This window comes from Elephas maximus, chromosome 24 (genome assembly GCF_024166365.1).
Source record: "Elephas maximus indicus isolate mEleMax1 chromosome 24, mEleMax1 primary haplotype, whole genome shotgun sequence".
In the NCBI taxonomy this organism is placed as follows: Eukaryota; Metazoa; Chordata; class Mammalia; order Proboscidea; family Elephantidae; genus Elephas; species Elephas maximus.
In genome coordinates, this window is record NC_064842.1 from 6,626,113 (window position 1) to 6,643,319 (window position 17,207).

General features: G+C 38.0%; 1 protein-coding gene across 9 annotated transcripts in view; it reads right to left on the bottom strand.

The window, feature by feature from the left end:
- GPATCH2 (G-patch domain containing 2) overlaps window positions 1–17,207 on the bottom strand; it is a 196,145-nt gene that overhangs the window by 40,772 nt on the left and 138,166 nt on the right. For 4 of the 9 annotated variants that reach the window (XR_007515324.1, XM_049868695.1, XM_049868696.1 and 1 more), the window contains one exon: window positions 11,882–11,952. The exons of 1 other annotated variant lie outside the window; for it this stretch is intronic. Coding sequence is in view for 6 of the 8 variants with exons in the window: in XM_049868695.1 (XP_049724652.1) it covers window positions 11,882–11,952 (71 nt within the window). In the remaining 2 variants the exon portion in view is untranslated. Of the gene's footprint in view, window positions 1–2,398; window positions 6,659–11,868; window positions 15,303–17,207 lie in introns of those variants that run through there. 4 more of the 9 variants (XM_049868699.1, XM_049868701.1, XR_007515325.1 and 1 more) reach the window with 4 other exon arrangements.

The window sequence follows — 17,207 nt, forward strand, 5'->3', positions numbered from 1 at the left end:
GTATATTTCCAATTATTCTACTCTAAGTATCTAAAAAGGCACTTTCCTATCTGGAGGACAGGTAAACCATGAAATCTAATGCTAACTTAAAGTTTAGAAAATAAATAAGATAAGCATTAAAATTTTTATTTTTGAAATAAGTATTTAAAGGCAGTTTCCAGTCATCATTTTGAACATATAAATATAAAATAAACTGTAAAATGTTGAGTGATATAACTTGCTTTACAATATGGCATTAAGTCATGACAGCTTTAATATGGGTTTTGTTTTTTGTTTAGCTTTAATATGACAAAGGAAAATGTGTTTCAAAATCCTAAATTTACAAAAATGGGGTAATTTTGTGCCTTAACTAATTAAAATAAAGCATCATTTACTTTTGTTGATACTATAATTTCTGTGAAAAGCAACATTAAACAAATAGAGTCCATGTCATTAACCAGCACTCTAATGAACTGTTATCCAATCCCAATTTATTAACAGCTGCTGAAAAATGTAGTAATTAATAGTTTCATTTATTTCTGGCAGACCTACAAAATGACAAATAGTTTTGTATCTGTTGTAAATTAGGTCTCCTTCCTGAACAACAGATGACACTATGGGGAGGAGCGAGCAAGATGAATCCTTGAACCTCTCTGGATCTTTAGAAGATCAAATAAAGAGCATGTAATTCTACGTGTTACGTCTGTAGCAAACGAGTAGTCTGTATTATATGAAAACGAAGGTGCTCTGTATGAGCCAAAGTAGGAACGCTCCTTCTAACCCGATGGGGGAAGGCTGACATGAATGTGTGTGTGTGTGTGTGAGGGTGTGTTTTGATTCTCTGATTAAATCTATCACTGCTTTTTCATTTGAGGAGATTCCTTTTACTACTAATCAAGCAAGATAACAGCAAAAAAAAAAAAAAAAAATTCCTCCCTACTATCAATTAATGACATAAAAAATTAAAGGACGCAGCATTCTGAGATTAGCAAATCACGTGACACTTAGTAGCTGATGCTCATACTTCCTGGAATGAAGCACAAGTCAATGAGAAAACACGTTTCTAAAAAAAGTAGGATTTAACAATATCCACAATAAAAATGTTTTTACTTCATTCCAAATCGTACGTCAGAATACCAGATGATGTGGTCTCTGAGTCAGCAATAAAAATAACGTAAGGAACCAGTGCAAATTAGATAAAACAAAAACAAAAGATAGCAGATCTAACAGGAAAAGACCAGACGTGGTCTAAATAATTCAATAAAACTGCTTCTTAAAATAGTTGTATTAAAACTATAAAGCTTTCTGCACAGATTTTTAGAATAAAGACTAATAAACAAATATAAACATGTGTTAAAAGATTAAGATCTTTCCAAAAATGACACTTCACTTAGTCTTGGCATTACTTAACATATGTTTGTAAGTGACTTTCAATTTGCGAAGGTTATATTGAACTTTTAGGTGCCAACTAAAAGATTTTAACACGTGAAATAATGACATCTAATTCGATTATGACTAAAGTAGAGCGACAGCTTTTCTAATTTTGAAAAACACAAAATTATTTTTATATACTAAATATATATAATAAAAAAAGATTGGATGTAAGGTCTGGAATTCAAGACAAAGATTTGGGTTGAAGAAATAAGCCTGAGTGGTGCAGTCGTTAAGAGCCAAAAGGTCAGCAGTTAGAATCCACCAGCTGCTCCCTGGAAATCCTATGGGGCAGTTCTACTCTGTCCTGTAGGATCGCTAGGAGGGGCAGTTCTACTCTGTCCTGTAGGATCGCTAGGAGGGGCAGTTCTACTCTGTCCTGTAGGATCGCTATGAGTGGAAATCGACTCAATGGCAACGGATTTGGTTTTTGGGTGCGTGTGTTTTCCACTTATAAAATGGATTGCATGCAGTGATTGCTCAAAAACCACTCCTGAAGGAGCCTCTGGGTGGCGCAGTTAACATGCTCAGTGGCTAAAGGAAAGGTTGGAGGTTCAAGACCGCCCAGAGGCACCTCAGAAGAAAGGCTTGGCAATCTACTTCTAAAAAATCAGCCAGTGAAAACCTGATGGAGCACAGCTCTACTCTAACACACGTGAGGCCATCGTGAGTCAGCTCCCACCTGGTGGGAGCTAACAATGACAACGACGATAGCAGCTTTGTCCCAGGTATATTATAATTTTACTAAGAAAAAAAAAACAAGAAACATGCCTGCTAACTATTAAATATTAACAGTGATAAGTAACAAGTAGGTAGTTTTTACTTTTATGTAACACTGTATGTGCTTTTATGCATCTATTTATTTGATTTTGTGTTTTCCTGAGTTTTTATTTATATTTTATATATATTTATGTTTTCTTTATACTTGCAAAGGTTTTAAGGTAAGTAAAAATAACTGAAGAGCATGAAAAACTCTGAGACACTCATAAAATATTAGATGAGAGATAAAATACAATAAAGCTGAACAAAATTTTCATAGTAGGAAAATGGACAGAGAACATTAAAGAAATGGAAGAAATGACTGGAAATTAAAACTCCACAGACTTACTGAACAGAAGTATCCCATGGGAATAATCAACAAGATGGAAGCAACAAGGAAGAATGTAAGATAGGGAACATGTCACTGCAAGCAAAAGCACTGAGAAATCTTGGGGGAACCCATCGAATTCATATCTGATGATATTATCACAGCGCTACTATCTGACACACCTGCTCTATGAAAAAAGTGTCCCACAGGGAATAAAAAACAGAAGAAACTAAAAGGAAGATGTGTAAGAGTAGTACCACTTGAATCAATTAAATTATACCTGCATCAAAAGTCAGTATGCTTCTCTCTCAAAAGTTTGGTTATAGGGTCCATTAAGTGTCATATCTGAGAAGAATGTGAATGTTAATTATGTTTAGAATAAACATGTGGATAAATAAAATGCACTGATATTTTATTAGTAACTTGGATATGATGCACTGGCGTATTACGCTGAGTACTACTGATGGTACGCAGGCATGGGGGTGGACGTGCCTGCCAGAGTGTGAAGGGTGAGAAGCAAGAATCCCAAAAGAAGCCTACCACTGTAGGAAGAGGCAGAAGTATGGGATGCCTTGGTGAGCACAGGGAATCTTCTATTGATAAAGTAGAACTTCCTGGTAGATTAAAATCATTAAAAGGGTTATTTGTTTAAGGAAAAGGAGCCCTGGTAGCGCGGTGGTTAAGCCTTGGCTGCTAACCAAAAGGTAGGCAGTTCGAGCTCACCAGCCAGGAGAAAGACGTGGCAGTCTGCTCCTGTAAGGATTACAGACTTGGAAACCCTATGGGCAGTTCTACTCTGTCCTATAGGGTTGCTATGAGTAGGAATCGACTCAGTGGCAATGGGTTGTTTACGGAAAACCTTAATAGGGTGTCCCTTTTTTTGGATATTGTTACACATAGAACAGCCTATGAGGTGGGAGAGAGACAATTCTCCCGCACCTGTCATTAGTCTAGATGATATTAAAGTGGATGTGGCAGAAAAGGAGAAACGGCATGGGCTGGACACCCAGCCCACAACCAAACTGTACTGTAACTAGTGGTAGGGGTAACAATGTGCTCAGAACCATCTACAGCAGTTCCCCTGAGGTGCAGAGGGTGAGACGCACCACACTGCGAAGGCTAAGCTGTGTCCGTGGCACTCACCTAGGGCTCTCTCTAGCGAGGGACGCCTGCCTCAGGGGCTGAGTCCACTGAGAGCAGACCACTTGTGCACTGTCTTTTCTTACCTGCCTGGTATATGTTGGGAGTAAATGATCCCACAATCCATTGATTTAATGCGCTGCAGTTCTCTTCTCTAACCTTTAAGATTTTTCTCATGTTGAGAAAAGGAAGTGCAGTCGCTCATCCAGAGGGGTAAGAAAAGTCAAGGCAGAATTACAAACACTGAGAAGGAAAACGGCTTTCAAGAAAGGAACATAGAAAAATACACACAAAGAAGGTGGAGAGTTTTAGTCTCGTGTTTAATAAAGTTTGCATCAAAAATTAAACTTGATTATGGCTCTTCTTGCATTTATTTCATCTTTTCAAACTGCCCTGCACCCAACACAACTGACAGCCTCACAGAGACAAGAAAATACACTGGATCCACAAAACAAGACAATGAGGGTACATAAAAGGAATGTTCACAGAAATAAAGAACTTCCAGAAATAAAAAGCATAAAGAATGTTTCTAATTTGAAGAAATAAAGATTTGAGAGATAATGTTTAGAAATTACACAGGAAACTTCCAAGAAGGTAACATAAAGAAGTTAAAAACTTAGAGGACCATTTAAGGGTGCTCCCACATCTAAACAATAGAAGAACACAGAAAACAGCAACTACCAAGAACGAAATCCCAGGCAAAATGGTTTCCAAACCAGAACATAATTCCCAGCTAAGTCAAGTCATGTGAGATTGGGATAAAGACATTTTCAGACATCCGAAGTACACAAATTTTGCCACCACCGTCTCTTTCTCAGAAAGAAAAAAGAATGGTATGGGGCTGGTCTCACGCAGAGGAGAGGTGAAGGAAATTCCTAGGAAGACAGTGAAGAGAGTTCCAGGATACCGGATGTGCCGTGGAAGCAGAGAGCAAGCGTTCCAACACAGACCTGAAAAATGGTGGGCACCAGGAGGGATGTCACCAAGAAAAAGAAGTGAGAGGAGTTACATGTCTGTGAAGATGTCGTCAGGGAATCAGTGACAGGCACCCACCCACACTCTGCGGGGGAAAGACCTGGAGATCTATCTGCTCCTGGAAAGATTAAGCCAAAACCCTATGGGGCAGTTCTACGTGGGGTCACTATGAACTGGAATTGACTCAATGGCACGCAACAACAATACATAGAAAACAAAGCAAATAAAATCAAGACAACTGCAATATCAGAAAGTTATACAAGAAAAGACATAAATAATCATACTATACTATATGGTTCATCTGTTAATAACATCTATGGCGCCCTGGTGGTACAGTGGTTAAGCGTTTGGCTGCTAACGGAAAGGTTAGCCGTTTAAATCCACCAGCAGCTCCTAGGAAACCCTGTGGACCAATTCTACTCTGTCTTATTGGGTCGCTATGAGTCGGAATTAACTTGACTGCGATGGGTTTGGTTTGGAAACCCTGGTGGTGTAGTGGTTAAGAGCTACCTATGGCTGCTAACCAAAAGGTCGGCAGTTCGAATTCACAGGTGCTCCTTGGAAACCCTGTCTGTCCTCTAGGGTCACTATGGGTTGGAATCGACCCAACAGCAACGGGTTTGGTTTTTGGTTTGGTATGTAACTATTCTAACGAAAACAGTGAACAATGATTTGGCCTGAACATTTTAACTATAAGGGAAGAAAGAGGGAAAGAATTGTGGATACGATTGTGTGTGTATGGAGTGGGGCACGCAACAGGGAGTCAGTAGTAACATAAACTAAAAACTTCAAGAAAAGAATATAAGCACGTAATTTAGAAATTCAAAGGTCAGTACTATAATACTATAATAGCTGAAAGTTGCTTCCTTTGAAGAGTGAAATTAGAAAATGGGAAAGGACAGGGCAGGGGTCTGCTATATTTTGATATAAGTCTTACATAGAATGATTTGACTTTTTAAACTATGTACAAGAATAATGTGATAAAAATAAAATTTAACAAGTGCTTAGGAAATATGCAGACAGAAATAATGACAACAAAAATAACAATATCATAGTCATAGTAAGAAGCTAACATTTGAGCTCTCACATTTTAAATGCTTTACAGGTATTAACTCATGCATTTCCTCCCTTTTGGTTTTCTAGATCCAGGTCTTTGCACATGTAATTATAATACTTTGTGTTCTCCAGCCATCCCTTGAAATCTTCCGTTCAGCTTTGACTTCATCATTTGTTCCTTTTGCTTTAGATAAAGGATTGTTCAGGAGCAGGTTTCAAAGTCTCTTCTGACATCCATTCTGGTCTTTTCTTTCTTTTTTTTTTAATTTTTATTGTGCTTTAAGTGAAAGTTTAAAAATTGAGTCAGTCTCTTATACAAAAATTTATATACACCTTGCTATATACTCCTAATTGCTCTTCCCCTAATGAGGCAGCACACTCCTTCCCTCCACTCTCTCTTTTCGTGTCCATTCAGCCAGCTTCTAACCCCTTCTGCCCACTCATGTCCCCTCCAGATAGGAGATGCCAACATAGTCTCAAGTGTCTACTTGATCCAAGAAGCTCATTCTTCATCAGCATCTTTTTCTATCCCATTGTCCAGTCCAATCCCTGTCTGAAGAGTTGGCTTTGGGAATGGTTCCTGACCTGGGCTAACAGAAGGTCTGGGGGCCATGACCACCAGGGTCCTTCTTCTTTCCTGTCTTTTCAATGACTCTTGCTTTCTTCATGTATGATGTCCTTGATGTCATTCCACGACTTGTCTGGTCTTCAGGCATTAGTGTTCAATGCATCAAATCTATTCTTGAGATGGTCTCTAAATTCAGGTGGGATATACTCAAGGTTATACTTTGGCTCTCGTGGACTTCTAATTTTCTTCAGCTTCAACTTGAACTTGCATATGAGCAATCAATGGTCTGTTCTGCAGTCCATCCCTGGCCTTGTTCTGACTGATGATATTGAGCTTTTCCATCATCTCTTTCCACAGATGTAGTCTATTTCATTCCTGTGCATTCCATTTAGTGAGGTCCATGTGTACAGTCACCATTTATGCTGTGTTGAAAAAAAGTATTTGCAATGAAGAAGTCATTGGTTTTGCAAAATTCAATCATGCGATCTCCAGCATCGTTTCTATCTCACCGAGGCTGTATTTTCCAACTACCAATCCTTCTTTGTTTCAACTTTCGCATTCTAATCACCAGTAATTATCAACGCACCCTGATTGCATCTTTCTCCTCAAATGTCTTGGCCTATAAGTGCGTTTTCCTCTGGGAATATAGTCACTCTGTCAGGTGATGCTATGAGGGAAGGCTACCATCTGTGTCAGCCCCAAGTAGTTCAGCAATTGGGGTTAAATAAGCCTTAGCGAGGCTTCAGCACCTGAAAACTGGTCACCACACCCCACCCCACAAAAATAATAACTCTAGCCAGGAAAATACCCTTTTCTCTTCACTCTCAGAAAGATGTAGTAAACCTCTAGCTCTGAGCTTTAGAGGGGGCAGGAGTGAAGACCTAACTTGTCACCTAGTCCTATCAAGGTTTCTCAATTCCTCACACAATACCGTGAGCTACACTGAGTTCACTCCTGAAGACACTTGGGCCAGAGGTCTGAATCCTTCTGTGTGGGACAGGTACCAAGTCCCAAGGCAATAGCCAGTGAAAAGCAAGCACAGGCAGTGCCTAGGTTACAAAAGAGATCTGTTCCTGAGTGTGTCTTTAAGAATTTGTAGGTAAGTCAGAACAGGTGCATACAGTTCTTATTTAGCCTTACTTTAGTGCAAGGGAAAACCTGGTGGCGTAGCGGTTAAGAGCTACAGCTGCTAACCAAAAGGTCGGCAGTTCCAGTCCACCAGGTGCTCCTTGGAAAACCTATGGGGCAGCTCTATTCTGTCCTACAGGGTCGCTATGAGTCAGAACCAACTCGATGGGAACAAGTTTGGTTGGTTTTGGTTTAGTGCAAGAAAAGGGAGTCTGGGTGGTGCGGTGGCTAAGCACCTGGCTGCTGACCGAAATGGTGGTAGTTGGAACCCACCCGCCGCTCCACGGGAGGAAGATGTGGCCGTCTGCTTCCGTGAAGATTTACAGCCTTGGAAACCCTGTGGGGCAGCTCCACAGGGCTGCTATGAGTTGGAGTCAACGAGACAGCAGTGGCTGAGTCTGAGTGCAAGAAAAGCCTTTTCAATGATTTAAAAGCTGTACATGCAGTAAGTGAAGGTGACTGATGAATCTGTCGAGAGTAGGGGTTGGTGGGATCACGTCAGAGTGAGGGCAAGTTGATGTAACATTAAAAGGCAAGTATCAGTTGTTGGGAAGTCGGATGTTCAGAACTTGGGGGCTGCCTGTATAGAACGCCAAAGGTACCCCTCTTATTTAATTCTTCCTCAGCCGGGCTGGATTGTCTCCTGCCTCGGGCCAAAGCCAACCTACCTAACATATCCCAACTCAGAATAAAATAGCCCCCATAAATTGCAGAACTTCTCAGTAGCTTTCTGTTTATTTCCTTTTTCTAAATTCCTCCTGGGTTGATCCTGGGGGGAGGGAGGCAGTAATGCTGTAGTTCAGAATCTTGACTGAAACGTGAACTGGAACCAAGTTCCTTATTTTCTAATTTGAGCGTACGAGGCAGTAAAGTTTCCTGTAATTACCATCTAACTGGAAGCCACAAGTTTTATCATGACTATGATTTTTGGGGGACACATCAATACTTAGAAAAAGCATTTTTTTAGAACTCCAAAAAAAAGTTTTTTGTTACTAAATTGTAATTTAATTATATCCAGGTCAGCGAATATCATCTTTATGATTCATATTCACTGAAATTTGTTGATACTAGCTCTATGGCATGTTGAGTAAGCAGTCAACTTCTGTAAGAGTTCCATGCGTCTCTGAGAAGAAGGTTCTCTCAAATAGTTGAGCACCGTGTTTTACATAATTTTATTAAAGCAAGCTGGTTAGCTTTCTGTTATACAAATTTTCCGTTTATAAATTTTTCGATGGCTTGACCTACCAGTGAGTGAGAATTTTATTAAAGTAGGAGCACTGTGATGGTGGATCAGTGAATTCTTCATGTATTGCAGTGATATCTGCTTCACATATTTTAAGGCTATTTTATTCCATTCATACAAGAATAAAATGATTAACCTTTCTGGTGAGTAGAATCTTCTATTATTTAAACAATGACTCTTTTAAGTTTGTTAATACTTTTGTTCTCAGGTTTCATTGGTCTGATATGGGGACTTTCTTATATACCTGGTGCATCTTGTCCCATTCGTTAGTTACCCACCTTTCTTTGTGCTTGTATTTCAGGTGTACCTCCTACAAAGAGCTTATCAGCAGATCTTTTTTTCTTTTTTTAAAATCCAATCTGGCTAGTTCAGCTTAATCCATAAATATTATGATAATTGATATTTATAAATTTAATGCTTTCTATGTATCCCACTTTTTTTTTCCTTTTTTTGACTTTCTTTTAATGGATTTTTTTTTTTTCCTTTTGGCAATACATTATTTCATTTTTCCCCTTCCACTGGTTTGAAAATTGCCCACTCACTTCTGTTGACTTAGTAGCTCTTCCTGGTATCTTACCATGCATACTTAACACAGTCTTATGAAGTATCAGTCTCTTAACCAACCAATGAGGTAAACATCCTAAGCCATTCAAGGACCTTGGATTGGACTTTTATATAATCACTACCACTGCCAGCTTAAAATGCTATTACTACCCACTACTTTAGATTTGTCGTTTTAAAAGTCTTACAAATTACATGTTATTATAAATACCACTTTATATAAAATAATGGTTGTTTAAATTTATATCTTTATTCATTTATTGGCTCAGGATTCATTCTTATATCTCAGGTCTTCCCTGGAAAACCACCTCGTTGAAATACAACCATTAAAATTCTTTGCTATGAGTTGGAATCGACTTGATGGCAGTGGGTAGTAAAGGTTTGTTAGCAATAAACTTTCTCAGGTTTTGAAAATCTTAAAATGTCTTTACTTCATCCTTATACATGAAAGATGGTTTTGTAAGAGGACAACATATTTTCTCTCGGTACACTGAAGATGAGCCCACTGTCTTCTGATTTCTACTGTGGCTACTAAAAATCTGTCATTTTCTTTGTAGACAGTTTGCCCTTTCTCTCTGGATTCTTTTAAGACCTCTTCTCTGCCTTTGGTGTATTATAATATACTACTCAGTGTGGATTTCTATTTATTTACTTTATTTGGTATTCACTGTGCTTTCTATGGAAACCCTGGTGGCACAGTGCTTAAGTGCTACGGCTGCTAATCAAAAGGTCGGCAGTTTGAATCCAATAGGCGCTCCCTGGAAACTCTATAGGGCAGTTCTACTCTGTTCTATAGGGTTGCTATGAGTTGGAATTGACTTGATGGCAACAGGTTTGGTTTGGTTTTTGGTTTTGTGCTTTCTGTATCTATGGATTTAGAACACCAGTTTTAGAAAGTCTGAGTCAACATCTCTTCAAATATCATGTTTTTTCAGCCCTTCTATTCTCCCCATTAAGGATTCTGATTAAATATATTTTAGATCTTCTCTGCACTTCTTAACCACCCTTTTGTATTTTCCATCTCCTTGTATTTTTACACTATAGTGGCCTATCTTTCAGGTATATCTTCCAGCCCACCAATTATCTCTTCAGTGATATTTCTCACAATTATATTTGCTTCTTTCACAATTCTGCTTTATTGTTTCTTGCTCATTTTATTTCTGTAAGCTTTCATCCATAGTTATTATATAATCTGTATCTTAATATTTTAGTATCTGACATTTTTAGGGGTAAATTTTTTTTTTTTTCCTGTTGACTATCACTGATAGTGAATTATTTCATTATATGTTTGCCAGTTTTTGATTGTCTAAATTAGGTATTGCAAACTATGGAGCAGTTCTACTCTGTCCTATAGGGTTGCTATCAATCGGAATCGACTCGATGGCACTGGGTTTGGTTTTGGTTTTAAATTAGGTATAAGAGCCCTGCTGACAGTGGTCAAGCGTTTGGCTGCTAACTGAAAAGCTGGAGGATCAAACCTGCCAGCCACTCCATGGCAGAAAGATGAGGCAGTCCGCGTCCGTAAGGACTACAGCCTTAGAAACCCTATGGGGCAGTTCTACTCTGTCTTACAGGGTCCCTATGACTTGGGATTGACTCATCGACAATGGATTTGGTTTTAAATTAGGGATGTTAGGGTTCCCCTTTGCTTCCACAGAAAGTGGGGTTTCTCAGCTGGAATTAGTCTGCTGTACAAGATGGTGCTTTAAAGCAGTATTGCTTGCTTTGGAATGTTAAGCACACGGCTAGTATACGAGCAATGGAAAGCCATGGGATGTTGGGGTGTTACAATGGCTGCTGAGGTCAGCTACCCATCTTGTTAAAAAATGAAATAATCTAAGTGTAAATCTCACGGCAGCAGTTCGCCTCAATATTCTGACAAGAAGGGTAGCCATCTTCATCTAAGTGGTCTTCGGAAACACCACATGTAAAGTTTGAGAAATATATTGTCTAAAATGGTTAAATTACGGTAAATTTTTTGTATTTAGAAGAAAAAAAATAACACTGGGTAAACAATATAAAAACAAGCAGGAACCTAGAAGCACTTTTTTTAAAGGAATTTTTCTTTTCAAATCTTCATTTAAATGTCATTAGAATACATATACGGTATTTTTTTAATCCAAATAGCGTACATGGTCTACATTTGCTTGCCAGTCACGCTCCCCCCGCCTCCTTTGAGGTATTTTCCTAAACACTCTATATCTTTTTTTTTTTTACAGCTACATGTGAAAAAAAATTGATATAGCAATGCTTATGAAAATACCTCACAGGGGGATGGCAAGGCTGGCAAACAAATGTAGCAGGCACACATTATTTGTGTAAAAATACAGTATCGTTTTCTTATAAGCTCTATGTATTGTTTAAGTTTGGGGGAAAAAGGTTAACTCTACTGTTTTTTAATCTAAAAATAAAATAATTATTCTGAATCCTGATCTGTAATTTTCTACATTAGCTATAAAAAAGCAAAAATTTCCCTTCCTTTTAAAAATCCATTCTTTATTTTTCACTAGTTTATTTAAATATAAATAAAATGACACTGTTCTATTCATTACTAATAATTCTAAAATACATTCTAGTAAATAACATATAAAATATTTTAAGTAGACCTTTTAGAACCAAAGGCAACCCAAGTTGCAACTCACCACATTTATATTTGTATGGAAAAAATGACACATGATTTAATGAGAATTAAATGTGATTTTGAATTGCTTACCTGCTGGCTGTTTTCACAGAACAGTTTTTCTTGTGTCCTCTTTCAGCTCGGTTATCTCTCAGAAGCTGATGCTACACAAAATGTTAAGACAAAGTTGTAGAAACAGAGATATTTTCATTATATCATTCTGCAAGTAGAAAAATATTCTCATTCAAATGGACCTGAATGGTTTACTTGCATCACTTTTTTCTACTGTTTTCTCCCAAAGGAAAGACGACCACTTTCGCTAGAGATGTCAGTACTGCTCCTACAAAACTGCTAGGAAGAGCTGGCTGTTCCGTGCTTCCTCAGAGCTCAGCTGCTCTCCTAGCTGATTAATGCTCTGTGAGTCTCTGGAGTGGACCCGTGTTCTCTGGAGTGGCCCAGAGTGGAGTGGTCACCTGAGTCCAACTTCTCTGGTCAATGACCTCTACCACTGTATACAGTTTGTTTTAGGATTTGTCAACTAAACTGACATAAACAAGCTAATAGTATTCCCTCTGTGCCCACTGGCCAAACATGGTAAAGGAACACACTTAAAACATTTCTTTTCAAAGAAATTATTGGCTTGGAAATATGTAATTAAAAAAATATATATTTCATTGATTCCTCAAAATGCCTTACCATCCATTTCCCTTCACACTTGCTTTACTCTAACTAATTTGAAAGAAAAAAAAAAAAAAAGCAAATAGTTAATACTCTTTACTACATGTTTACTCAAACTGTAGCTTATCTTGTTTACGCAGAAATATGATTATATGCAAGACTGGGTTACGAAGGAGTTGTGCCGCATATTAGAAATTAACACTAACAAAGTAAAAGTCTTAGAAGTAATAACACAGGAGAGAACTGGATTCTAATCCCAACTGCACCAGTAACTGATAAGTCACAGGTTACAGTCAGCTCTAACATGTACAAGCTGGGCAACCTTAGACAAAGTAGTTAACCTCTCTAAGCCTCGATTCTCCATCTGTAAAATGGGGGAAACAATAATGTCTACCTAGAAGTCTGCAGGAAACCCTGGTGGTGTAGTGGTTAAGAGACATGGCTGCTAACCAAAAGGTCGGCAGTTCGAACCCACCAGGCACTCCGTGAAAACTCTGTGGGGGCAGTTCTACTCTGTCCTATTGGGTCTCTATGTGTCGGAACCGACTCGACAGCAGTGGTTTTTTTTTTTGTTGTTGTTGATATAAGGCTGCCGTATTAGATAAATCACATAAAACTCTTAGCACTCTGGCTGGCACACAGGAAATGCTAGGAAAACAGCTCAAATGCTACAACTGCGATTATTATCACTATGAATACTGAGCATGGGTGTCAGTGGGTACTGTCTGGCCAGTATCAATATCAATAACCTCTAATGAAGGACAACTTCTTTGAACTGTTTAATGATATCATTTAGAATCTCTTATTAGCATCATTTGGCTGTCTTTGAGAATGAAGAGACCTTATTAGATCACCAAAAATGTGGTTAGATCATTCATTCTTTTAGGAATGTTTTAATATTTGGCTGTCTTTGAGAATGAAGAGACCTTGTTAGATCACCAAAAATGTGGGTAGGTCATTCATTCTTTTAGGAATGTTTTAATTAAATGATACATCTTAAATTTCTCATAAATATCCACTTGTTTCCATCCCATTGTCATGATCCTAATCCAGATCACCGCTTTGTCTCACCTGTTACGGCCTCCTAAACTGCCTTGCTGCCTCCAGGGTTGCTCTTGTCTAACCCATTCCCCACACTGCTGTCAGTGGGATCTTTCTAAAATGTAGATCTGATTATATCACTCTCTGGATTTAAAACTCTTCAATGATTTCCTTTTCTTCATATAAAGTCCAAAATCTTGTACGTGGCTCTCGTGGCCCTTCATAACCTGATGACGTCTCTAAAGTTATAATCTATCACGTTTTTCCTCTATTTCCAACCTAATCTCCTTACGTCTGAATTATACACCCCAGCCATACTGAACTTTTTAGTGTGAGGTGTGTACCATGTTCTTGTTCACCTCTGGCCCTTTGCTATATCATTCACCCCGCTTCCATCTCCCGGGTCCTGCACAGTGTCTGGAGCCTTTTTCGTGCTCAATAAATATTTGTTGAATGAATAAATGAGCTGGGGAAATGGGGAGTGAGATTTGGTATAAGTAGCTGAAGCCATATCTCATTATTACCACCTATAGGAAATAGCACCCGTTTGTCTTAAGTCCATTAATCTGAAAGTGTTTCAATTTAGAAACACTTCGTACCATCAACACTAGACTGTTTCTGAAAATTAAAAGAAAAAGTAATTACTTTGGCATTTCCAGGGCTAGTGCCTTTTTAAAAAATACATACAAACCAACATTTGTGACACAGATAGCTAGAGGTAACATGATGAAATCTCTGCCCCTCTCTTCAATAAACATGAGTCGGAATCGACTTGATGGCGACGGGTTAGGTTTTGGGTTTATCTTCAATAAACAGTAGTAAAGTAACTTCTCTAATTTTAACATAAAAGAGAGATATTTGATCACTATTTGAGTAGTTTTTGTTAAAACAAGGAAGTCAAAATTCAAAAGGCAATGTTCTAAAATAAGAACTGCATGGTTTATTTTTTAAAATACAACTACAATGACCAAAATAAATACTAGAATGTATCTGATATAAATATTAGGCTAGATAGTTCCCTGAATGGCCAGCACCCAGATGAAATTAAATGAGATTGTACTTTCTCTGAACTATGATATTAAACCTCCTTCTAGTAGGCATGACGAAGACTTGCTTTCTTCCTCAAATTTATGGTTCTAATGGTCTCTGTACATAAAAAGAGACAAGTATAGGAACTTAATAAAGTGCACCTACATTAAAAGGCTATCACAAAATTTATCTTTCTTCACTGACATAATGGAAAATCTGGGTTTACCTTTGTAACTTTAAAGTCAAACTTAGGTAAAAATATGGACTCGGATGTTTGGGTCATGAATCTGACAAGTTAATATTTGATCCTTCATCTTTCACAGGTTAAAACAGAAAATTTAATCTACAGTGTTACAAGAACAATTGAAAACATATGCTTTTATTTAAAAGTTACCCAACACATTTCTGCTGTGCTCCAAAGCACTGAAGGGAAAAAAAAAGGAAATTGGGTCATGAATTCCCAGTAGAAAGAAACAAGGATCCTTGCACCCTACTCTAGTAAGCAAGAGTACTCATCCAGTTTAGAAAAATTCTTCTTAATGAGAACTCTTCTGCTTCCTTGGACTCCTATCAGTGTCACAAGTGAGGTCATTTTTTGGGGTTCTGGTTCAATAATGCCAAGTCTGATCAAAAACAGAACTTCTGAATATGGTGCGAAGTGCTTCTTACCTTCCAACTTTCAGATTGCTGGACTTAGGCCAAACGGAGATACAATTCCCTTATTAGGACTTAGGCCAAACGGAGATACAATTCCCTTATTAGTGACCTGCAGACGTACATTAAAAAATGACTCGTATGAGAATTACGTTAAAATCCATAAACACAAAACCTAGTACATGTGATGTTTGTAAAAGATACATAATTAAACAATTAAAAACTACTGAACTGAACCAGGAAGAGAGGCATTCTTTGTGGATAATGACCTTGACTGTTATCGAAAGGCTAAGAATTTCTGCTGCTAAATAAATAAAAAAAAAAGTTTTTTTTTTATTGATGGCATTTTTACAAGATTTCTTAAAAGCCCCACATCCCCAACGTAAGAGGAAGAGCAAAGAGTGGAGCTCTTAGTCCAGAGCAATCCTTTCTTCACTACCTCATGTTCCTAAAGCATTTCAGCTCGGGAGTGTGTCTACTGGCGGCCAGGTTTCAGGTGTCTCTTCAAAGGTCTACAGAAGGATTTGAAGTCTCTTGACACTCTGCCTCACAGTGCTTCGACCTTACAAGGAGAACTAAGTAATGTGAACTATGAGCGATGAGTCATTAAGATACCTGTACGTTCAGTCAAAACAGCAAACCACAGGATGCCCAAGAAGGCAAAGCCTTAGAATTAAAGTAGGCCAGGAAAAAAGCTTAAAGCTGCCTTTCCTTCCTCTCTTTCACCCCCGCACAGACCCTGACATTTCTACTTTGTGGCCTCCATCGTGCTCTCTCTAGTGTCTTCGCAAACATTTATCAATATATTGTAGTTCCTGGTTTCCCCACCCGAGACTATAACCACCTGAGGGAAAAGCTATGTTGCTTTATACAAATATCTCTAACATCTAGCATAGTACCCAATAGGTAATAGTTGATACGTAGTAGTTATTTAATAAATGTACATTAAGGATGTTTTTGTTGCTGTTATGTGCCGTTGAGTCGCTTCCGACTCATAGTGACCCTACAGGATACAGCAGAACTGCCCCATAGGGTTTCCAAGGAGCGGCTGGTAGATTGAACTGCTGACCTTTTGGTTAGCAGTTGAGCTCCTAACCACTATGCCACCAGGGCTCCCATAAATGTATATTAAAGGAATGGTTACTATGCACAGAATGGAAATGGATTCAGCACTAAAGAATACAAAGAAAGAAGAAGAATAGTAAAGGGTAGGATTTCAAAAGAAGTGGTGTTGGTATGATCATTTCTCTGCGTTGATACGTTGGTATGGGAGACCATGCATGCCGTCCTCATTCATTCCACAATATATGGTGAGTCTGTACTTCTTCATGGTCTGGGAAGTCATCATTTGCATCTAGGGTTAGCCAAGGCTTTACTGCACTATAATTATTATCATTAGACAGGTCTAAGGCGAACTAAGGAATTATTATCCCTTAAAATATAAAATATAAAATGTATGTGTTTTTGGATACAGATATGTTTGTATTCATTAATTAGTAACCTGTCTAATCAAAATAAAAATTTGAGATGGCATACCAAAGTTTAAGTAAAAGGGTGATGTTAGTTATCAGCTATTAGTTCATCTTTAGCTGCAGAAGTAAGCTTGGCTGGAAACAATCAGGTATACTGTAATCTAAAATACAAATTTATAGCATCACTTCAGTATTTCTCAAATTCTGAAGGGCAGAAAATGAACTTTATAAAAAATTTTATTTTGAGGTAAAATACATCCTGATGTAACTTGCTACTAGGAGGAGAATCTTATAGACATTAGAGCTCAGCCTTGTATACAGAAGGATATGAATCACAGGGGAAAGCAATGTTTGACTTTTGCATTGTTATAATAAATAAAAGAAACATACCATTTTTACCATAGATGTAATTTCTCGTAGTCTAGTTAATTTCCAAATGTTTATGAATAGTGGTACATATTTCATTATTAACATGAGAAGTATTTTTAAAGAAGCAAATTGCCATCATGGAAAAAGGCAAGTTTATGAAAAATCATTAAAACTAA